This window comes from Sceloporus occidentalis, unplaced genomic scaffold (genome assembly GCF_023333645.1).
Source record: "Sceloporus occidentalis isolate IW3139 unplaced genomic scaffold, rSceOcc1.0.p SCAF_5, whole genome shotgun sequence".
NCBI classification, from domain to species: domain Eukaryota; kingdom Metazoa; phylum Chordata; class Lepidosauria; order Squamata; family Phrynosomatidae; genus Sceloporus; species Sceloporus occidentalis.
The window spans coordinates 32,529,462-32,553,469 of record NW_028316985.1 but is presented as its reverse complement, the minus strand read 5'-3'; the positions used below and the strand labels follow the sequence as shown (position 1 = coordinate 32,553,469).

The following is a 24,008-nucleotide window of genomic DNA, read 5'->3' as shown; positions in this document are numbered from 1 at the left end:
AACTTATAGTGACCCTAAGAGGATCCTATCCTGGGGTTTTCTTGGCAAGGTTTGCTCAGAGGAAGTTTGCCCTCGCTTTCCCCTGAGGCTGAGAGTGTGTGACTTGTCCAAGGTCACCCAGTGGGTTTCGTGGCTGAGCAATGAATCAAACCCTGGTCTCCAGAGTCCTAGTCCAAGGCTCAAAACACTATGCCATGCTAGGGTACAGGTTGCTGTCGCTGTTGCTGTCGCTGTTGTTGTTGTTGTTGTTAATGGGGCTGCAAAAGCAGCTGTGGTGGGCTGAGCTGGCCAAACTTCCTCTGTAGGCTTCCTTCTTTCTTTTCCAAGTAGAAATGCCACCGATTTGGAATTTGAGTGATATTCAAAGCAAACTTGAATGGCTCAGGAAGTCCTCACCAATGGCACCCAGCCTCACTTCTTTACAGTGAGGCACCCAGGGTGGTGGGATTGGGGACAGAAAATTGAGCTCCCATCTCTTTCATACCCGATTAGGCGAGAAACTGGCATTACACCACCTTGAAGAGGTCAAGGGTATACCTGGGGAGGGACTCAGGAAGGCCGTGCTCCCCCTCCAAATACAAATTCTGCCACACAAATGACATTGGTCCTTCAACCACCACATTTCTAGCATCACGGAGAGAGTGAGACATTGAAAACCAGTCACACCTAGGCCTCTTCTCTTTGCTGCGTTGGCCTCCCCTTGGGAACTTTGCCTGCCTCTTTTCTTTGAATGCCTCCACTGTCTCTCCCTAAAGCCTCAGCTGAAGTTTTAAGTTACTGCAATGTCAGACGTCCAGGGACTGAAGGAACATTTTGGGGAGGGGGAGGGCAATGATCCCATTTCCCACCCACCCACCCGTCGGCGCACCCCTGGAAGATACCCATTTGCTCTGATTTTGGAAGCTAAGTAGGTTCAGGACTAGTTAGCATTTGGATGAGTGGCCAGCAGCAAAAGCCAGGGATTTCCAAGGGCTAGGAGGAATCCTACTGGACCCCTGGAGAACTGCTAGATAGGCCAGTGACCTGACTCATTATAAGGCAGCCTCTTAAGGTCTTTGGCGCAGCCTGAAAGCTGAAATCTCATTCTTCTGCAAAATTAGTATGAAAGGAGCAGGAGACCTGCCTTCCCTTGAACCTGGTCTCCCAATGGGAAACCAGTAGGAGTGACCTTTGTGGCCTTCCCCAATGTGGTGCCCTCTAGTTGTGTTGGACTACAACACCCATCATCTTGCAAACAAGAAAATGATAGGGGCCCTTGGCCTAACATATCTAAAGGAGCAACAGGTTGGGGGAAGGCTGCAGAGGCAACTGCTTCCTTCCCCACTTCAAGGGACCTGCCCTTCCTGCGCCTATTTCTCTGGGCTCTTTGGATCAAACTGGCAGATTGAAACATCCCAAAAGCAACCCTCCTGCAAACAGGTTTTTAGAATCACAGCATCTTAGAGTTGGAAAGGACTAACCCTGTATTGCAAGAGCAGACAACTAACACACTCCCAAGAGATAGCCTTCCAAACTCTGCTTAAAGGCCTCCAAAAAAAGAGAGTCCCTCCCCACAAGGCTGCTTTTCCACTGTCAAATAGTTTTTGCAGTAAAGAAGTTCTTCCTGATATTTAGGTGAAATCTCTTTTCTTGTAATTTGAATAAATTGTTTCGAATTTTAGCCAGCTTGTTCCATCTTCTGGCATGACATCTCTTCAGATATTTAAAGGTAACTACATAGTGTTGTTGTTTTTGACTTTTGGCAACCTTGAGGTGAACCTTTCATGGGGTTTTCTTGGCAAGATTTGTTCAGAGTGGGTTTGCCACTGCTATCCTCTGAGGCTGAGAGAATATGACTTACCCAAGGTCACCCAGTGGTTTCCACAGCTGAGTGAGTATTCAAACTCTGGTTTCCAGAGTTGTAGGGTTTGTAGTGTCTACAAAAATAATGCAGTTTTACATCACATTAAGTGCTGTAGCTCTATCCTTTGAAATCCCAGATTTGTAGTTTTGCAAGGTCTTTAGCCTTCACTACCAAAGAGTGCTAGTGTCTCACAAAACTACAAATCCAAGGATTCTGTAGGATATTGGATGGAGCCATGGCAGTTAAAGTGGTGTCAAACTGCATTGTTTCAACAGTGTAGATGCATCCCTAATCCACACTCAAACCACTACACCATGCAGGCTACTTATTCCCCTCTGTCAGTTGTTCCTCACAAGGCTTGGTTTCTAGACCTTTTATCATCTTGGACACCCTTCCTTTGGCCCTGTTCCAGCTTGTTATTTATTCATATTCTTTTTGAACTGGACACAGTATTCCCAGTGAGGTCTGACCAAAATGGAACAGAGTAGCACTACTACTTTCCTCGATCAGGACTCTACACAGCCCAGAATTACATCTTCCCAGAATTGCATTCTCGAATGTATTATTTGTGATCTGGAAGTTGGGGCCACTTTTAAAAGCATGAGGGAAAAGGTGACTGTAGGGTTTAGTGATACAAATTATTTTGTCCCTTCCTCCTGAGCATACCGATTAGCCCATCACATCTTTATCCCCAAAATAGAAGGCCCAGAGCCATCCAGGCTTCTTCACCACCTCCTTGTCTGCAGACCTAGCCAGAGGCTTCGAGGAACCTTAAGTCAGCCGACGATCGATCGACAGAGATCAAGAGAGAGACTGGATAGCGGATGATTTCCTAGATGCATTCCTATCTATCATAACCTCTACCTATAGTTCTCAAATATATGTAGCCCAGTATCTCCCCTCTAGACAAGATCCTAAAATGTAAAAATAAACAACTGAGCACTAAAGTTAGAATCGTCCAAACCATTGTACAGTATGCTCCATCACCATGAATGGATGGGAGAGATGGACAGTGAAGAAAGTGGATAGGATGAATAATAAAATCATAGAGTTGGAAGAAACTGCAAGGGTCATCAAGTCAACCCCCTACCATGCAGAAATACACGATCAAATAACTCCCGACAGATGGCCATCCAGCCTCTGTTTAAAAACCTCCAAAGAAGGAGACTCCACCAACCTCCGAGGGAGGGTGTCCCGCTGTTGAACAGCTCTTACTGTCAGTTCTTCTTAATGTTGAGATGGAATGTCTTTTCCTGTAGCTTGCATCCATTGCTTCAGCTCCTAGTCTGTGGAGCAACTAAGGAGATTATCACATGGGGGAAAGGAGGGGAGAGAAGCAAATTGCTTCTCTATCATGTGATTGCACAAAGATTATCATACGATGTCATGCTTATCCTGTCCTTCTCCTATCAATGAAGTGGAATGGCCCTGTCACTTTTTATTAACAGAAACTCCCATTAATACAAAATGATGGTGCCATTTCACGTCACTAACGTGAGAAGGATGGGATAAGAGTGATGCAATAGGAATGGGATAAGGATTGGAGCACTCCGCTTTGCTCCCTCCTTTCTCCCATGTGATTATCCCCAGAAACTAAGCTCGCTCCATCCTCAATATGCCATCTCTTCAAATATTTAAACATGGATGTCACATCACTTCTTAACCTTCTCTTCTCCAGGCTAAACATACCCAACTCCCTAAGACATTCCTCATAGACTTCCAGTCCTTTCACAATTTTGGTTACTCTCCTCTGTTCACACTCCAGCTTGTCCACATCCTTCTTGAATTGTGGTGACCAGAGCTGGACAAGAAAAATCAACGCATTTGCGACGTGGTGCTGGAGAAATGTGCTGAGGATACCATTGGAGGCCAAAAAGACAAAAAATGGATTCTTGAACAAATCAAGCCTGAAATCTTTCTGAAAGCCAAAATGAGGAAACTGAGGCTATTGTAATTTGGCCACATCATGAGAAGGCATGACACATTAGAAAAGACAATAATGCTAGGAAAGATAGAAGGTAGAAGGAAGACCACATGCCAGATGCAAAGATTCAATTAGGGAGGTCATGGGCCTCAATCTCCAAGCCAGTGGAGTCTTGGAGATGTCTCATCCTCAGGACAGCTATGGGTTGGGGTCCATTTGAATTCAGTTAACAACATCTCTCCCCTAAACAATCTTTGGGGATGCCTTTGAACTGTTGTTGCCCTACTTTGAGCACAGGTTGACCAGATATCCTCCTTTTCCAGGAAATATTCTATATTTCAGCCTTATATCCAGGAAGAATTTTAAAATGTTCTCCATGTTGAGCATGACTAAGGCTGCATCCACACTGCAGAAATAATCCAGTTTGACCCCACTTGAACTGCCATGGCTCAATTCTATGAAATTCTTGGAATGGTAGTTTGTTGTGGCACCAGAGCAAAGCTGTGGCAGTTCAAGTGCAGTCAAACCAGATTATTTCTGTGTGCATGCAACCCTAAGAAGTGTAAATTGATAGAGTAGTCTTTTGACCTTTTCTGTAGTCATGTCCTCCATTTTTTTCTGGAATGTCCTACCTTTTGTGGTGCCTTGTCCTCCTTTGCAGTCAGGACATCTGGACACCCTGTTCCAAATGGGATGCTGCCCCCTAAAACCCGGAGGGAGACCTGTTCCCTCTAAACACTCACCCTTCCTTTCCTCTGGCCCTTGCAGTGACCTTGCAGTGGAGCTCTGAAAGGAAAACTTAGCCCATGAGCTGCAGCGATCGCCTACATAAACTGGAAGCAAAAGGAATTCGCTTCAATGACTTTCTTTAGCTGAGCACTCTCTCTTGTGTTCTGCTTCCAAGCAATGGCTCTGGAAAGGAAGGAAGGAATGAAGCAAATGAAAGGATGGGTGGGAGAGCAGACCTTCTAAGAAAGGACTGACTCCTTCCTTTACGGCTCCCTCCTCCTCTGCTTCCCCTCCTGCATTCATTGATTCCTTCTTGAACTGCATGCAGGGCCAGAGAGAAAGGCACTGCTTAATCAGGGCATTACTTAGAGGTCACTGTGGCTGTATCCGCACTGGAGGAAGAATCCGGGTTGACACCACTTGAACTGCCGTGACTCAAGCCTATGGAATATTGAGAATTATAGTTTGTTGTGGCACCAGAGATCTCCTGACAGAGAAGGCTAAATGTCTCACAAAACTACAACTGAGAGAAGGCTAAATGTCCCAGAATCCCATAGTACTGAGCCATGGTAGTTCAAGGGGTATCAGATTGGATTGTTTCTGCTCTAGTGCCACAACAAACTACATTTCCCAGAATGCCATAGCACTGAGCCATGACAGTTAAAGTGATGTCAGACTGGATTATTTTTACTCTGGCACCACAACAAACTACAATTCTCAGAATGTCATAGCACTGAGCCATGGAAATTGAAGTGGTGGCACACCAGATTAAGTCTGCTCTGGTGTCACAAAAACTACAATTCCTAGAATTCCATAGCACTGAGCTATGACAGTTAAAGTGGTGTCACACTGGATTATTTCTGCTCTGTGGTGCCACAACAAACTACAATTTCCAGAATGCCATAGCACTAAGCCATAGCAATTCAAGTGGTGTCAAAGCAGATTACTTCTGCTTTGGTGCCACAACAAACTGCAGTGCCCAGAATTCCATAGCTTTGAGCCATGACAGTTGTTGCAAGGGGGGGGGGGGATCCTCCAACTGCTAGACAGCATTGCCAGATGTCCCTTGTTGTAAGAGATGGCCTTTATTTGAGGGCTGGGAAGCTTGTCTGTGATAGGTCTGGTCAGAGTCTCTTAGAAAGGATGTTGCCTATTTGCTGGCTGGAAAGCTTCTCCTTCCATATAGACTGAATAAAATCCCCCCAAATCATGTATTTTGGGGTGAGGTTTAGCATTTGAGTGTTAGATGACAACTCTGGAGATCAAGATTTGATTCCCCACTCAGCAAGGAAACCCACTGGGTGTCCGTGGGCAAGTCACACACTCTCAGCCCCAGAAAACCCCATGAAAAATTCACCTTAGGGTTGACATAAGTTGGAAAGGACTTGACGGCACACAACAACAAATTTCATAAAGACATGAAATTTATGAATCTGGAAAATACGTTAATTTTACAACAAAACATGCAGCTAAGTTAAATTAAATCAAAATTTCCATATGGTATTTAGGTAGAGCACAAACCTGCTAAGAGGTACTTCCTGATTCTCAACGCTGCATGGCATGAATTTTGACTGTTCCTTGATGCTAATTTGAATACCTGGCAACATTACTGGAATGACATCTCACTATTACATTCTGGGTCTGTCTGTTATTCCTATTTAATTCCACTCTATTTTTTTCCCAGCTGGCCCTCCAAATGGTGGGCAATTGTGGCCTTCCAGATGTTTTGGGACTGCAATTCCCAGAATCCCTTACCATGAACCAGGCAGGCTGCTAGGTCGGAGTTGTAGACTAAAGCATCTGGAGGTCCTCAATTGCCCAGCCTGGCACATGGGAAACATCTTCAACCCAGTACTCTCCAGGTGTGTTGGACTACAACTCCCAGTATGTCCACACCTTGATGAGCTGGGTGATGGGAGTTGTTCTCACACACATCTTGAAGATACCAGCTTGGGTATGAGTCAGGTCGTTTTGAGATAGGAACATTAAGACAACTAGAGTAATAATGAGTACTGCCCTGCTATATTTCTCCTCCAAATGATATTATTCTCTTGCTTTGTGTCTAAATTTTGCCTCTCCCTCACTCTTGCTCTCCACTGGTTTGGACCTTTGGGGAAAGCCAGCACAGAAAAAATCTAATCATAAATCATTTAATTCCACTGTGTCACATCTAGTTTGGCCCTCAGTCAACCTAAATGATTAGCTCATAACCATTTCTTTCCCACTTCTGGTTTATACAGGCCAGCATTAGGCATTTGGAGTACATGAACAACTTGAACAGAAAAAGGGAAAAGACATTTTCCCCTTCTAGCTTCTTGGCTGAATGTTTAGGAACTGTACCAGAGCTGAGAAACATAAAAAAAACTTCAGGTTGGGGATGGAAAAAATATTCATAATTATTCATTCCCAGATCGAAAAACAGATTTCCCAAGAACTGAGGAACTGAGTTAGGAAGAATAATAAATCTGCAAGAAGTTTGCACAAGTTTTTCTTTATATAGTAATCATGGCATAGTGGTTTGAGCTGGACTACAACTCTGGAGACCAGGGTTCGATTCCCTGATCAGCTATGAAACTTACTGGGTATGTGTGCTTTGTTTGCCTTCAAGTCATTTCCAACTTATGGAAATGGTGACCCTATGACAGGGTTTTCTTGGCAGATTTCTTCAGAGGGGGTTTGCCATTGCCATCTCCTCAGGCTGAGAGTCTGTGATGTGCCCAAGGTCACCCAGTGAGCTTTCATAGCCAAGTGGAGGTTCACCACTGAGTGACCTTGGGCAAATCACAAGCTCTCAGCCGCAGGGGAAAACAATGGCAAGCCTCCTCTGGAGAAACCTTACCAAGAAAACCCCATGTTAGGGTCACCATAGGTCAGAAACAAAAGTACACAACACACACACGCACACATTCTAATGTCCCTAAGTGTTGCAATGGATTTATTTTGTGAAGAAAAATACATGGTATCTTTGGGGGGGGGGAATCTATTTTCTGAGCAGAAAATGGAATTTTGGCACAGAAAACTGGTTTCTGGAGCAAAAAAAATGATGGCTAAAATCTTGCATCAAACACATAGCCTTGATGTTATGTCTATGCTATATAATAATAATAATATTTATTTATAGCCCACCTCTCCCCAGAGGATTGGGGCAGGTTGCAATCAAAATAAAACATAGTAAAATAATAACGCAATCCCTAATCCACAATTTAAAATACAACAGCATAAAAGTCAGTTATCAAAATCACAATAAAAATTACAATAAAATTTAATCCCCATTGCAATGAGGTGGTTTAAGGGAGAGTCAAAGAAGGAATAGTTGTGGGACAGTGGAGAGGGCCCATGTATTAGTCTGGGAATGCCCGCCGGAAGAGATCCATCTTGATGGCCTTTTTAAAGGCCTCAAGAGAAGTTATGTGATGGATCTCCTCCGGTAGGTCATTCCAAAGTTTAGGAGCGGCCGATGAGAAAGTCCTCTGGGTAACCACAGCAAATCTGGTCTTCTTAGTCTGTAGGAAATACGTCCCAGAGGACCTGAGTGTGCGGGGTGGAATGTATGGAAGGAGACGTTCCTTTAGGTAAGCTGGACCTAAGCCATGTAGGGCTTTAACGGTGATTACCAACACCTTGTACTGTGCCCCGAAACTAATATCTCCCCATCTGATATCCACCTTAAAAACCAGTCAGCCATTTCAAGGAATTGAAGTCTGTGCTGCTGGTGAGCAGAGCACTGAAATGATGTGACCAGAGGAATGGCTGTGTCATCCTGCAGCATCCCACTTGCCAGTAGCATAGACTAGGATGCTTGGGATGATTGAGTGGCTTTTAAGGTGAGTTTCAGGGACATTTATGGTTGTGGCAGGAGTACTATGGTCACAAATGAGAATAAGAGATTGCTGCACAAGGCGCTAATGATGGAATTGGGGTGGAATTAGCACCTTTTATTCCTCTTCCTTTTGCACAACATTATCACTCATCCATTGCTGATCTGTTGTTATACAGTCGGCCCTTGCCTTACGCAAGGGATCCATTCCGGATCCCACTGCATAAGGCGAATTCCGCCTATGCTCAAGCCCCATTGGAAACAATGGGGCTTGTGCACGGCAGCGTGGCGGCGCAGCAGCGCACAGGATGCCATGGGGGTGCGCCCCCATTCAATTGAATGGGACGCTCTGCCCCGTGCGCTCCCCGCGGCTTGAGCGCATACGCTCAAGACCGCGTATGGCGCGCCCGCGTATGCCGTGGGCACACTGTACTGTTGTTATTTCGCATTGACAGATACCTCTCAATAATGCAAAAATGTGCAGTAATAATGGTATAATGATGGATCAGCAATGGATCAGCAACAAATGAGTGATGATGACTTGCAAAAAGGGGAGGAATCATAGGCACGTTCCAGACGCACGCAAAGTACGTACCAGGTACGTACTAGGGTTAGGAAAGGGCATCCCTTCCAGACGCCCTAACCCTAGTACGTACCTAGTACGTACAAAATAACGGCACCCATTCTACATGGGTGCTGCCATTGGGACGTCATGACCGCGCCGCCTCCAAACGGAGCGGCGCGGAAGTGATGTTCTTGTGCCGTGCGAGGGCACCTGGAATGCCCTTTCCACAGTGCCAGAAGGAGCTCTGAAACAGAGTTACTTCCAGCTTTGTGTCGCTGGGCGCAGCCTTTAGATGGCTGCACCAGGGACACAAATCAGAAAGGGGCTGAGTGGCCCCTTTCTCTTTGTCCCCGCTGCCATTGGGTGCCCTTGGGGCACGAAGCCCCAAGGACACCCCTTTCCAGGCTGCAGGGAAGCGGCCTTTTGCCGCTTCCCCGTGGCCTGGAAAGCATCGGATCGGGGCCTCAGAGGCTGCCGCTGTGGCAGCTGAGGCCCCTTATCCGGCGGAGAAAGGGGTGGGTGCAGGCCACCCCAAAAGGGCAGTCTGTAAACCGCCATAGTCAGGTTTGGGGAGGGGAATGAACTATGTTGTCTTTCATCTAAGCCAGCAAAATGTCTTGGTTCATCTTGTGAATAGACACATATAAACCAGCCCTTGTGTCATGAAGACTAATAGATTTTGTGCCCTCTATAGGGGCAGAGATTTAACAGTGTGCCAAAGTAAACTGTCTAACCCCCTGCTAAACTCTTTATCTTCGTACAGCTCCTGACTCTTTTAACCACAAGAAGTTCTTTGAAATGGTGGGGTTGAAAAAGAAGAGCAAAGAAGAATTGCAGAAAGTTTTCCACATGCTGGACAAAGATCGAAGTGGCTTCATTGAGGAAGATGAACTGAAGTAAGTAAAATATTAGCATACTCTCACACCATGTACCTGATGAAATATGGGCCTCATTCCCACTATGGTTTAATAATAATAATAATAATAATAATAATAATAATAATAATTATTATTATTATTATTATTATTATACCCGCTCTTCAGCCAAGGCTATCAGAGCGGCTTACAATGTGTGAATTAGACATTTCCCTGCCCTCAGGCTTACAATCTAAAAAAGACAAGACACAAAAGGAGAAGGGAATGACAGTAGGGAAGGGGGAAAGTCCAGCACATCTGCTCTCTCTCGGAGGTCTCTCTCCCCCTCAAGATGGTGGTCGGAAGGAGGGCTCTTAAACCCTCTTAAACACTGGAAAGGGGGGGCATGCTTTTAACCCATTTAACCCCTGTCAAAAGGATGCTGTTTTTTCCATCTCTTTTGGGCTGAATTGATTTATTTTGAAATAAATCGATTCAGCCCAAATGGGAACCATGCAGATTTGAATCCGCTCCCTGTGACAGCTTGTGACAGCTATCAGCTGCAATGACCATGGCTGCTGCTGCCACTTCCTTATTTCTTCTTTCCCCAGCCTTCTCCCTCCATCCCAGCGTTCTCCCTCCGTATACAACCTTGCCTCTCCATACACAGCCTTCTCCCTTCGTCTCCTCCTCCATGCCCCCCTGCCACAAGGGAGATTCTGGGTGCTGTAGACAGAAAAGTGTTCTCCTTACAGCTGGTTGGGGATGGAGAGGCAAGTGATGGCAGAAGGCCATGGCCAGAGGGAAAAGGAGGAGGAGGAGGAGGAAGGTAGGGAGAGGAAGAAAGGAGGAAAGGGGGCATGGAGTAGGAGGAGGTGGTGGTGGAGGAGGAGGGAACCAGCACACGGTGGGGGGGTATGGAGGAGGAGGAGGAGGAGGAAGGTAAGAAGAGGAAGGAAGGAAGGAAGGAAGGAAGGAAGGAAGGAAGAGGGAATTGGCATGCAGTGAGTAGCTTTTTCCCTGCAGCTGGCCCTGCTTCCTTCCTCTTCCTACCTTCTTCCTCTTACTCCTTCTTCCATGCCCTGTGTTTCTGATCCGAATTGATGAATTGGCTCAAACATAGTGTGAACCAGCTCTGCTGCTGAACTGATTTATCAATTCGGATTAGAAACTGAATTATTTAGTAAGTGGGAATGAGGCCTCAGACTCCAGTAGCAGAGCTGGAAGGAATTTTTATATTTTAAATGATCAGAAACAATGTTTCTTGCTTGCCACGAATCCCTAATGAGAAGAAACTTGGACTGACAAGAATTTTTACAGTTCAGAACTTATACCGCACAGAATTCACACTTTTTGGCAAAGAAAATATTTTTTTCAGGGGGGGGGGGCATGTGAACTTTGCCCCAAATACGTCCTGGCCTTAATAGTCTTCCCAAAAAAAATTTTTTTTGCAATTTTCAAAAACTTTCTCAGAGCTGAAAGAGAATGGCTAAAATTGGCCTTATTCCCACTATGGTTTAAACTGGATCGTGATTCGATACAATCTGGTTTAAACTACCATGGTTCCCACTTAATTCGAATCGCTGAAGCGATTTGGAAAGGGGAGCCATGGTTTTTACCCATTTAACCCACCTCAAAAAGATGCTGATAAAATGGGGTGTTTTTTGGGCTGAATTGATTTATTTAGAAATAAATTGATTCAGCCTAAGTGGGAACCAGGGCAGATTTTAATCCACCCTGGCAGCCCAGCTTCCCTGGCCTCTCTGCCCCCAGCCCAGCCTTTGCTCCTGACAGGGGGGGTAGCTCCAATGACCCGGCCCATCACTGGCTTCTCCTGGCCCTGATGTCCCCAGCCCAACCTCCTTACCCATTTTCCTGCAACCTCTTTCCATTCCCCGTGGCCAGGGAAGCCAGGAAGGAGGTCACAGAGAAGCTGGGGAATGAGAAGGAAGTTGCAAGGCTTCCCCAACTTCTCTATGACCTACTATCCTGGATTCCCCAGCCATGAGGAATGGAAGGAGGCCACAGGGAAACTGGCAAGGAGGCTGGGCCAGGAATGTCAGGGCCAGGAGAAGCCAATGAAAGGAAGGGCCATTGCAGCTGCCCCCATCACCTCATTCCCTTCCCGAATCCTGAAACGATTCCTGAAACTGGAGCAAACACAGTGGGAACCATGATTTTTGTTGAACTAGTTTCAGGAATTGGTTCAGGAATCAGTTCTAAAGGTACAAGTGGGAATGAGGCCATTGCTTCTTTCAAGAATATTGGTGAAGAATTACATCCTGATGTAGTAGTAATATGTTCACAGCATTTGAAAATATTACTTAAAAAAAAACAATAGCCAGAAAAGAAGAGCTGCAGGGCTCGGTTTTTGAATCCTTCCTTGAATGTGTGTCTGTGTGTGTGTGTGTAGGCAGTATTCAACTTAATAGCTCAGTAAGATGAACATTCTGTGGTTATTTGTATTTTCCTGAAATTAGAACTGAATGTTGTTCAAATGGTTTAGTCTTCAATCCTATGATCCCTGGGAGAGTACTATAAGGATCACAGGATGTATGGCTCTCCCTCTTCATGGAGGCAGTGGTCCATGGATGGAGAAGGAGGTCTGCCTGGTACTTGCTGCCACAGCTTTAGGTCATGCTGGCTGGCATTAATCTGGGCACTATAGGCCAAAACTTCTGTAATAAATAGCTATGAATTAATGTGGCTTGTGGGTCACAGACAGCCCTACTGTCTTTTTTATACCCCCAAGTTCCTCCGATACACCATCTATTTTTTTTTTCTTGGCTTAGAAGTAAGAATTGCTGCTGTGTGATGCTTTTCAGGAGCAGTGACACTCCTCTGAACAAGGTGTGTCCTCTCTTATTGATGGAGAGAATCCTTTTTTTTAGAATCGGAAGTGGTTTTTCCCTGAACCTTCCTGTCACTCTTGGCATCATGTGAAGGGACTAGTGCCTGAAAGTGTAAAATTAATTGATTGGGGGGGGTGGGATCTGGTGGACATAGTTTGAGGAGGAAACTGGGGTGGAGAAATTGCTAGATCTCAACCTGTATCAGGCTTAAATCACTGAAACATACATGCAGGGTGTGTGTGTGTTAATGTTAAATATGTCACCTCCAGGACTAGCAAGGTTCTTTTCCCTTTCTGCAAATGAGGAGGTGAGGGGGCATTGGATTCTGAAAATCTAAATTCACTCCTTTTTTTTTTTTTTTCTTAAACATGAGCCAGCATAATGTAGTAGTTTGAGCACTGGATTACAACTCTGGAGAGCAGGGTTCAAATCCCTACTCGGCCATGGAAATATCAGAAAAATACAAATAACCACAGAGTGTTCCTCTTATCAAGCCATTGGGCTGAATACTGGCTGTATTTATTTATTTTTTAAAAAGAGAAAAATAAAATTCAAGAAAGGGGTCTGGATTCAAGGAACAAGTCCTACAGCTCTTTCTTTGTATCCCCCTCCGTATGTGCATGGATTGAGCACAGAACAAAAACATTTAAAAGGAGAAAGAATTCTCAAAAGAGAGCAACGGCTGGAAGGAATCTGTAACATGGCTTGAAATAACTGCTGAAGCATTGGAAATTGAGCGTTCCCTAGTGAGACTCTCTCCTACCTGAAGTAGTTTCATGTGACAATTTTCACTCTTTTGGTGACATTAAGAAGGTCACCCTCACCAGAAAGAACAAGAACCAATTGTTCCTTTACATCCTAGCTTGCAGTGCCTGAATTCAGCAGTGGGCTGGATAAGAATGAATAAACTGAATTTCAGTTGAGGCAAAATGGAGATGCATGGATGCCAGAATGGGGGAGAGGGGTATGAACCGTCACAAGGCTAGACTGATCTCTCTGTGTGTATCTGTGTGTGCGTGTGTGAAGGAGCCTCTACTGAAATAACCAGACACCATGGATCAGTACCACCAAGACTCATGTGTAGTTGAGTTGGCTGAGAACCTACCAATGAGAAGTATTCTCATTTATAGCCATCGCTGTTGTTGTGTGCCCTCAAGTCATTCCTAATTATGGTGACACTGTCACACAGTTTTCTTAGCAGGATTTATTCAGAGGTGAGGTTGCCATTGCCTTTCTCTGAAGCTTAAAGAGTGTGACTTGCCCAAGGTTTCCATGACTCACTGGGGATTCAAGCCATGATCTCTCACAGTCCTAGACCAGCACTCAAACCACTACACCACACTGTCTCTTTTAGCCATCTTTGCAGTCAGTTAATATTCACTCTTGCATTCACTCTGTTCCTTGACATATTACTTTTATGCTTTAAACAATTTTACAATATTTTATTTACTATTTTGTCATTTTCTTAAGCTGATAGTTATGTTATTATAGTTGTTTTTGTTGTTGTTGTTGTCCACTGTATCCTATGTTTTTTACTGGTTTGTACTGTAATTACACAAAATTCATAATAACCTGTCTTTTCTTGTTGTATGCCTTCAAGTCATTTGCAACTTTTGGTGACTCTAAGGCAAACCTATCATAGGGTTTTCTTGGCAACATTTCTTCAGAGGGAGGCTTGCCTTTGTCTTCCTACAAGGATGAGAGTGTGAGTTTTGCTAAAGGTCACCCAGTGGGTTTCTGTGGCTGAGCAGGGTTTAGAACCGTGTTCTCCAGAGCTGTAGCCCAGTGCAAACCACTAAACCACACTGGCTCTCAATGACCTGCCTGCCCAACTTAAAACAAGTTCCAGGGTCCCTATGGTTATTACCTATAAAGCCCTAAATGGCTTGGGCCCAGAGTACCTTGAGGACCGCCTCTCTCCATACAATCCGCCTCGCACACTCAGAACAATTGGGCAGCAGTTGCTAAGGGTTCCAGGGGATAGATTAGCTTCCACTTCTAGGAGGGCCTTCACTATCTCAGCCCCCAACCTCTGGAACTCTCTGCCCATCGAGCTCCGCTCGGCCACCTCCCAGGCCCAGTTTAAAAAGGGGCTGAAGACTTTTCTATTCACACAGGCATACCCTGATATGAGCCCCAAATAACCCTACCCTCTTCTCTTCGTCAGCAACGGCAAGCTGGCTGGAGTCTTTTATTATTTTATTGGATTTTAACTGAATGTATAATTTGTTTATATGTATTATTATAATTTGTGGAATGTTGTGCACCGCCCTGATTTTGTAGAAGGGCGGTATATAAATAAATTTTTTATTTATTATTATTATTTATGCTGGTGGATGGTGATGGTCCTGTTGACAAGGATTTAGGGCAGAGGTAGGCAAATGCACCTGACATGCTGCATGTGGCCCTCGGAGCCCAAAATACTGGCTCCTGAAGCCCTTGACCTCCCTTTTATATTTTTAACATACATTTTGGGATGATTTTTTTTTTGCCCCCAAACCAGTCACAAGCATCCCAAACTGTCCACAAATATGGCAATTTACTTCCCCCATGTTAAACTTTAAAGGAAATGCTACCTCTGGCTAAGGTCATATCCCCCTTCCTGAAAGATCGAGTTGCCCCTTTGTAGTAACTTTGGATCCAGCTCTGGTCATCCATCACTTGTAGCTGATCCATAATCTCAGTGTTTTCCTGGACATTACCCTCTTTTGTGCATGCTGCAGTAAATGACTCAGCTTGGCTACTGTAATGGATTTTCAATTAGCCCACCTTGAAGACAATCTGGAAAATTCTGTTTTCATTGAATAATAGCTTCTGGGAACATGAGACACTGGTCCTTTGAATGCTCTGCTAGTTTACCACTTTGTCCTTAGGCTTTGCAAATTGTGCCTGGAATACCTAAGGAATCACATTGTCCGAGATATAAACTACTACTAGATTTGGACATGCTACTTGTTGGGATTACAATCCCCAGAATCCCTCATCCAGTAAAGCCAATGTCTACACTGTTTAGAAGATTCTGAGAACTATAAACCCACCCACCCCAACTTGAAGGTATACAACAACAACATATCCTATCTTCCTTTCAAATGAATTCAAGAACACATGCACATCTCTCAACCTGAATTAGGGCAAGCTGAGACTGAGTGGCCCCAGGTCATTTGGCAAATTTCATGGCACAGCGGGGACCAGAATCTTGATTTACCAAATCTGACACTCAGTCTAACCACTATGACACCACAGTAACAAGTGCTTTTGATGTGATTCTTTAAATTTTTATTTTTAAAAGCTTAATGGTATCATGTTTTATAGTGTTTTAATTCTCTTGTAAACTACATTGAAGGAAAAGTACTGTATAAATTCAAATTATGTATATGTATAGCTACAGTATATAAAACCACCTCAACCAGTCCCCCTATCTCTGTCTTCATAGGTTCGTATTGAAAGGCTTTACTCCTGATGGCAGGGACCTCTCTGATAAAGAAACTAAGGCATTCTTGGCTGCGGGAGATAAAGATGGGGATGGCAAAATTGGTGTTGATGGTGAGTGTTCTGCCCTGGAGAGTTCAAATGTGGCTCAAAGAACTTACATTGAAAGAATTCCATAGAAAGCTTGACAATGCATTCAAATTGGATGTTTCCCTAAATGCATATTGGCACACATTAGAAGCTATAGAAGATTGTGTGTGTGTGTGTGTGTGTGTGTGTGTGTGTGTGTGTGTGTGTGTAAGGGTCTTCAGGGGGTGGAAAAAACTGTTGAAAAATCCTTGAAGAGTTCTTGATTGATGAGAAGCTTTGCAGTTCGGAACTTATTCTGCACAAATTCGCATGTGGTTGTATTGCATAGGAAACAGTAACTTCCTCACATGAAAAAGCATTTTCTGCACAGAAAAGAATAATTTTCTACAAAGAAATATTATTTCCTGCACATAAAAAGCTGTTCCTTGCACCATTTATTTTGTAATATAGTCTTATTCTGCACAAAATTCACACATGGTTGATTTTTCATATATAGAAAACAGCATTATTTCTGCGGATATAGCCTTTTCTGTACAGAAAATAATATTTCTGTGTAAACATATTGGCCAAAATCCTGTTTCACCTGATATACTCATTAAATATACTCATTTATTATTAAATATACATAAATATACTCAGTTATCTGAAAATGAGAAAAGCAAATGGCAGAATTATTTATGTATATAGCACCATCAAATCTTCATGGTGTACAAAAATAAAACAAACAGCCTTGCCAAAGGTGTACAATCTAAACTAATCTAATCTAAAAAGTAGCAATAAATGTCCATATCAAATACTTCTGTTGGCAATCAACATTTGTAACACTTCTCAAATTGCTTTGACAATCAGATGCCAAAGATCTGAAAATTAAAAAATGCTAAAGTCTCATGCATAGCTTTCTTGTGAAAATTGCTCCAGAAACTAAATCCAGTAAACTCAGTACAGATGTTTCTTGAACAAGAAACGGATGTCATTTTCAACAACACCCACCCACATTTCCATTGGATTTCTTTGTACACATGATGTATTACACAGGGCTAATGGAGGCATATTCTTTCAAATGTTTGCTTTTATGTATATCTGGATTATACTGAATTTTCTAAAAGTCTCAGTTATAGAATCATAGAATCACAGTTGGAAGAGATCACAAGGGCCATCCAGACTATCCCCTCCCAAGCAGTAAAATACAGTCAAAGCACTCCCAACCAAAGAAGAAAACTCCACCACACCCTAAGGCAGCATATTTAGCTCTTACCATCAAAAGGTTCTTCCTAATGTTTAAGTGGAATCTCTTTTCTAGTAGAGTGGAACTATTATTTCCCCTGATCTAGACACTATACAGTGCGCCCTTCTTTTACACGGGGGATCCGTTCCGGACCACCCCCCACATAAAAGAAATATGGGCCTTCATATCCCAATCCTACCTTCCAATCCTGCCCCCCACCAAAAATTGTTTTGTGTTAATAAGTGATTTCCTATAAACTTCCAGGAGTTTTCCATTAAAGTTTTTCATTAAAACAAGGTGCAGGTCCCCACCAAACCTCAAAATGAAACTGTAAGTGGTTTTCCAGCCACTTTGGAGTAAATATTTTGGCTCATCCTCAAGCCTTGTACAATTTGCAGTGGGTCTTGGTGAGGCAGAGAATTGGCTGATGTACCCTCTGTACATCCCTGCATTACACCATGCTTAGACAGAAAGATATCAAGTTATCGAGGTGCTGTACATAATCACAATAACCCTGTGAGGTAGATCAGATGAGGGAAAGTGACTGGCTCAAAGTCATTCAGTCTTATGGCTCAGCAGGGACTGGAATCTGCATCTCACCAATTGTAGCTGTTCTTGTGTGCCTTCAAGTCATTACTGATTTATGGTGACTCTAAGGAGAGCCTATCATATGGTTTTCCTGGCAAGATTTTTTCAGAGGGGGTTTGCCATTGCCTTTCTATGAGGCTGAGAGCATGTGATTTGCCTAAAGTCATGCAGTAGGTTTCCATGGCTAAGTACAGATTTGAATCGCAGTATCCCAGAGTCAATAGTCCAACAGTCAAAACAATACAGCTTGCTGGCTCTCCCAATCTTATGCTCTCTTGTTGTTGGCTCTCTCATATTACACTGACAGAAATTCCATCCTGATCATGAGCGATACGTTGCTTGAGAAAGAACTTGTAGATGACAAAGATCCCAAAGCAGTGAAGAAGCCATCCACTTTACTCTTTCTTCTAATATTCCAGTCTTTAGAACTGTGATACTCAGTTTTTGAAAGTGTCTGATGTGCTATGCCATGTAACAAAATCACATGTCAAGATTTGAACATGGTTGTTTTTAGCTGTTGGATGCGACATCGGATAATACAAAGCAACAATGTGGGAATGGTCTGAAGCAGAGTTAGACAATCTTGTGTCCAACAGATATTTAGACTAAACAATTCACAATCTTTGACCACAGGCTGGAGTGTATAGGATTTGTAGTGCAAAACTTTCAGGAGTGTGTGTAAGATTGCCTACCTAAATTGGGTTGTCCCAGGATAGCAACTATTCTCTTACTAATTTTTAAAAACAGTCTCTGAGGTGTTAGCCATAAACTATTGACTTCTCTAGTGCAGGGGTGGGCAACTGGGGCCATGTCAATGTTTTTGGACTGCAATTCCTGTATCAGTTTATTACATTTTAGGATTTATGGATTTAAGGAAATATTCACAACTTGCTATTCCACTCCATAAATATGCTTTATACCTGAGGCTTTAATATTACTCTGTAGTGCATCTGAAGAAGTAAATTTATACCCATGAAAGCTCATGCTAAAATGAGTGAATGCTAAAATAAAATCCAGTTAATCTTAAAGGTGCTGCTACATTCCTTCCCCCCTCTTCTTCCATTCCTCCTTTTTATTGTCATCTCTGTCTCCCTTCCAGAATTCACAACCATGGTGGCTGAATCATAAAGGCGTCGACCAATCCAAACCCTTTGTTCACCCTTCACCGCCTGATTCCAACTGTTTTCTGCTGACCTCCTTGGTTCTTCTTCTATTTATTTATGTTGTTTTATACTCCAACTCTGTTCTCTGCAGCCCTGCAACTCTGTAACTGTGCTGAAAGATACTGTTAAAATAATAAAGGTCACATCAATCTGGGCTCCACTCTCTGCCTTTTTAATTTGCCCCATTTTATTGTGATTTGAAAGGGGGGTGGAAAGGAAGGGAAAACCAGGGTGGGGTTAGGGGTATATTCCTTTGGCCTGTTAGGTTACCCCTCTTTCTGCAGCAAAGGGCATTGTAAGGACAGAAACATTTAGCAAAATTACTTCAGCAGAAATATGGGAATGGTAAATAATTTAATCTCATCTTGCTGCTTTGTGGCAAGACTGATTTTGTTGTCCTAAAAGTCTCCTGGATTAAATGAAACATGCATGCACAGACACTCTCACACACGCAACATATCTCTAGTGATAAGAACCGCACAACTTCATTTGGTAGCCAAGTCCTTTGATTAAATATTTGAAGCTGCAAAATATCTTAATGGCTCACCTCACATTACTTTTTCTGGTGAAATATTGTTGGAAAATCTTTCACTATCTTGAAGAAATCCAGATGATTAGAGAATAAATAGTTTCGCTGAGGCCGCTGATGAATTATTTTCATGCCCCTGCCTTATGAAAATATTGCTTTGTTCTTTTAATCCTTGACAACAGGCTGCATTTGTATTTTAGATCTGATCCAACACAGTGGTTGCTTCTCAAATTTCAAAGGTGCCTCTTACATCCTAGTGGAAGTTTGCTACTCTTCTGCAGTGTAAAAAATCAAAATAAGAACAAAACAAAACTCAGGGGAGGGGATTAAATAAATTTTGCAGCTGCGCAAATGCTCCATCAGACACCACATTATTCAAGTGAAAGACAAAGCATGCTTTGCTCATTTATTAGCACTCTGTATAATGGCAGTTTCTTTATAGGAGTGACTAGTTTTTACCTATCATACAGTGATAATTCGTTTGTTAGACTACCTTATTGATAAAGCTATTTATATATTCCCATTGCTTCAACGGACTTTCAGAAGTGATTCATGGCTTCCTGGTTCCAGTATGTATGAATCCACCCCACAATAGAGTCTGAACTCTAATGGAGATATCCACAGTACTAAACCAGATGCCATACAGTTTCACCACCTTCAATAGTTCATTTAAAATCTAGACAAAAACTTGGACAATATTTGCCACCCTTGTGACGTGGAAGCCATCAGTTGTGGATGCTGACCTCTGCAGTTGGTACATCCCAAACACTGAAATATTTGTAGGTCCAGAACAATCCTTGAATCCTTTTAAAACTTCAACAAGGGGTTTTGCAGCTTGTAAAATCTAGTTTTTTCAGATGACAGTTCCCAGACCCCACACTGGTTGGGGATTCTGAGAGTGGTCCTCCAAGAAGGTACATTTTTGAAGGTTGTGGATTTTGCATGTTGTTACAAATTACAGTGTTCTGCCTCCAATACATAATAGGTCTCTATCTCCTACTGTCCCCCAACTACATACCTATCAGCTTTCCAACTACATATCCAGTATTTTGCCCTGCTGCACATTTTGTGGACTATTGTATACCTTTAAACACAACTGCCAAAAGTGTACCAGACATACTTGACTGTAAGTCAACCCCATGCATAACTTGAGGACATGTTTGGGGGTCAAAATTATAGATTTTGATATGACCCATGGATAAAACCTATAGTATATAACAAAGGATATAAAGGATGAAGCAAAGGAAAGTGATATCAAAGAACTTACAAAATTTTAACAGACATAACTGTGCTCACACTAAAGAATGGGTGGATGAGGAAGGAACACGGTAAACGATGGCTGTGCAATGTGTCAGGGAGACAGCTAGGCATAGGTGGGGCTAAGAAAATGCATACATGTCAAAAGGATGAAGACAAAGCAAGGAAGTGGTGTCTATGGCCCTGTGCAGACTGGCCATTAAAGCCAGCCTAGGGGCGGAGTCGAGGCATGGCATCCACATGGTGCATGCCCTGACTCTGCCCCCAGGGTGCCATGATACTGTGTGCCACTCCACACGGATGCTCCTCTGGCACTGCATCCACATGATGCAGCACCAAAGGAGAACCTTGAAGCTATTGCACCACTGCTATTGTGCCCTTTGCAGGGTGCAAAAAGGAGCCATTTTTGAGACTCCTTTTTGTGCCATGGAAAGGCCAGATCAGGGTCACTACATGCGGTTGCTGCAGCCCCCATCCAGCGCAGCTGAAGGTGACTGCAGGCCGCCCCTTAGGGGTGATCTGTACAGCCTCTCAGGAGTGATTATAGCCTTTAACTTGAATGTGATAACTTTGCCTGTTTTGACTGAGAAAAGCTGACACACACATATGTCTTATCCAAATCCTTCAAATACCAGTTCCTCTCAGTGCTCTTTTGATGTCAAAGAACTGCCACCATCACCATTTTCCTGCCCAGATATACAAAAAGTTCAGAAGCAGTGTGGCAGAGAGAGTAAAAGGGGTCAGAACCCTCTTTTAGCAGTTCCCAGAATGCACTAAGCTCTCACCTTTCGCCACTCTACTTAGTGAAGGAGATGGTACCTTTTTGATACATTTGTCTGTGTATAAGTCAACCCAGATTTTTGGATCAATTTTTGACTCAAATTTCTAGACTTATACATGAGTTTATACAATAAGTCCTATTGTCAAAAACATAGAAAGTGGAGTTATTTTCTTTAGGTTCATCTTCCATGATGAAGACTCAGGGGTCCTGGAGAAATAAACTGGTATCTACAGCTCCACTATCTCACCAACTATTCAGAACTGATCATTAGAAGGCAAGGTTTTAGCCAGTTCCATCAAACCAGTACTGTCACTACAAGGAACAAGTTTTTTTAAAAAATCAAGCTTATAATAATAATTTTAATTTGTTTTATTTACATACCGCTATTCCAAAGATCATAGCGGTGAACAGCAAGTAAGCTAATTAGCAAGTAAGCTAATTTGCCCCCAACAGTCTGGGTACTCATTTTAGCGACCTCGGAAGGATGCAAGCCTGAGTCGAGCTTGGGCCCTTTTGCTGGTCTTGAACTCGCAACCTTGTGGTCTTGAGTGAATGGCTGCAGTACAGGCATTAAACCACTGCGCCCCCAGTGGATCTCAATTGCACATTCATGACCAATCTCCAAAAATTTCAATATCTGAAAAAAGAATTCTGCTCCCCTCCCCCCTCGCAAGATAATAATAAGATTGCAGCTATGCTTAGGGAAGCAGAGCAGGATGGCAAATAATCCCTGTTCCAAGCTTTCAACATTGTATATCATGGTGGCTCCACTACATTACTGAGCACACATGTACCAAATTAGTTGAACATATCAGCATGCTAAAGAGTTGCCAATGCCCACAGCTTTCCTACTGCAAGCACAAAAAAGATAGGATTCCTGTGCCCCTTGACAGTTGCATTGAAAAAGGCATAGTACAAGCAACAAATGAGAGCCAGCATGGCATGATGGTTTGAGTCTTGGACTATGACTGGAGACTAGGTTAGATTCTCAGCCCGACCATGAAATCCATTGGGTGAACTTGGGCAATATACATGCTCTCAGCCTCAGGGGAAGGCAATGACATACCTCTGAACATACCTCTGTCAAGAAAACCCTGTGATAGGGCCCTCCCTTAGGGCTGCCATAAGTTGGAAACAGCTTGAAGGCACACAGCACACAAGCTAGAAATGAATTATTAAAGGCAAAGGAGCCCTGTCTATCCTGTTTTCCATCTGGATGCTGTACTCCCATTAACATCCTATGACACTCCAGTCTCACCTCTGACTTTCAAGGTATTGCCATTTTGGATCCACTCCCTTCCTGCTACTGCAGGAAGAATTATTGCAAGAATTCTTCAAATTTTAAAAATTCAGCTGCTTCACACCAACAGCACTCTTCCCGTCATGCCACTGAGGTTGACAACATTGGTCATACTGGTCGTACACTGGTAGAGCGAGGCATCTGCTTCAGACAGAACTGTGTTATTATGACCTGTTCTGATCTCCAAAACTGGTCTATTGCTCTCAAGTGTGGTGGAGGATGCTATACCATTACCAGAATTAAAACAAAATACAACAGAAAACCCAATCAGTTTCTGTATGTGGAGTGACGGAAGCAGCACCATCTTGGTTTTTGTTTCAGACAGCAAGACAGCCCCATCACCTTAGACACACACCAAAGATTCAAGCAGTACAAGCAGAAGATCAAGGCTCATCAAACCCACCCACTACTACCCGAAATGTGTGTGGTGTTTTTGTTGTGCGCCTTCAAGTTATTTCTGACATATGGTAACCTTAAGGTGAATCTGTTATGCCCTCTGTGAATTATTGGTTTGGTGCACTGGGTAGGGAAACCCTAAAGAAGGGGCTGTTCTTCTTGGGTGAGTTCAGAAAGAGAGGAAGAGCTGTTGTTGCCAGTGATAAGAGGATTAAGCCCTTTTCATTTTGAACAAAGAAGCAAGATTTTAAATTGCGTATTTAGGAGGAGACAAAGGAGTGCTTTATAGAGGAATTTTTGTTATGCATTTGCACTTATATTGCATGCCTTTAGAGATTTAAGATTGTATCCAAAAATTGCAATACTGTTGAGCAGCACATGCAGAGGATTCTTGTAACCAACTCCTGTACCAGCAGCTCATTTGTTGCATGGGACTTTGGGGAAATGTATATGTGTCATATTTATTATACAGTTTGTTGTATTGTTATTAAATATATGTGTGTGTTGTGTGCCTTCCAGTCATTTCTGATTTATGGCAACCCAAAGGTGAACTTATCTTGAGGTTTTCTTAGCAAGATTTGTTCAGAGGAGGTGTGCCACTGCCTTTCCATTAGGCTGAGAGCACATGACTTGCCCAAGGTCACCCAGTGGGTTTCATTGCTGATC

General features: G+C 43.2%; 1 protein-coding gene across 1 annotated transcript in view; it reads left to right on the top strand.

Annotated features, from left to right (window-relative positions):
- PVALB (parvalbumin) overlaps positions 1-19,233 on the top strand; it is a 33,897-nt gene extending 14,664 nt beyond the window's left edge. The window contains exons 3-5 of the mRNA XM_089526748.1: positions 9,642-9,774; positions 16,018-16,127; positions 19,016-19,233. Coding sequence (XP_089382874.1) covers positions 9,642-9,774; positions 16,018-16,127; positions 19,016-19,044 — 272 coding nt within the window. The 3' untranslated portion in view covers positions 19,045-19,233. The remainder of the gene's footprint in view (positions 1-9,641; positions 9,775-16,017; positions 16,128-19,015) is intronic.
- Positions 19,234-24,008: the final 4,775 nt, after the last annotated feature.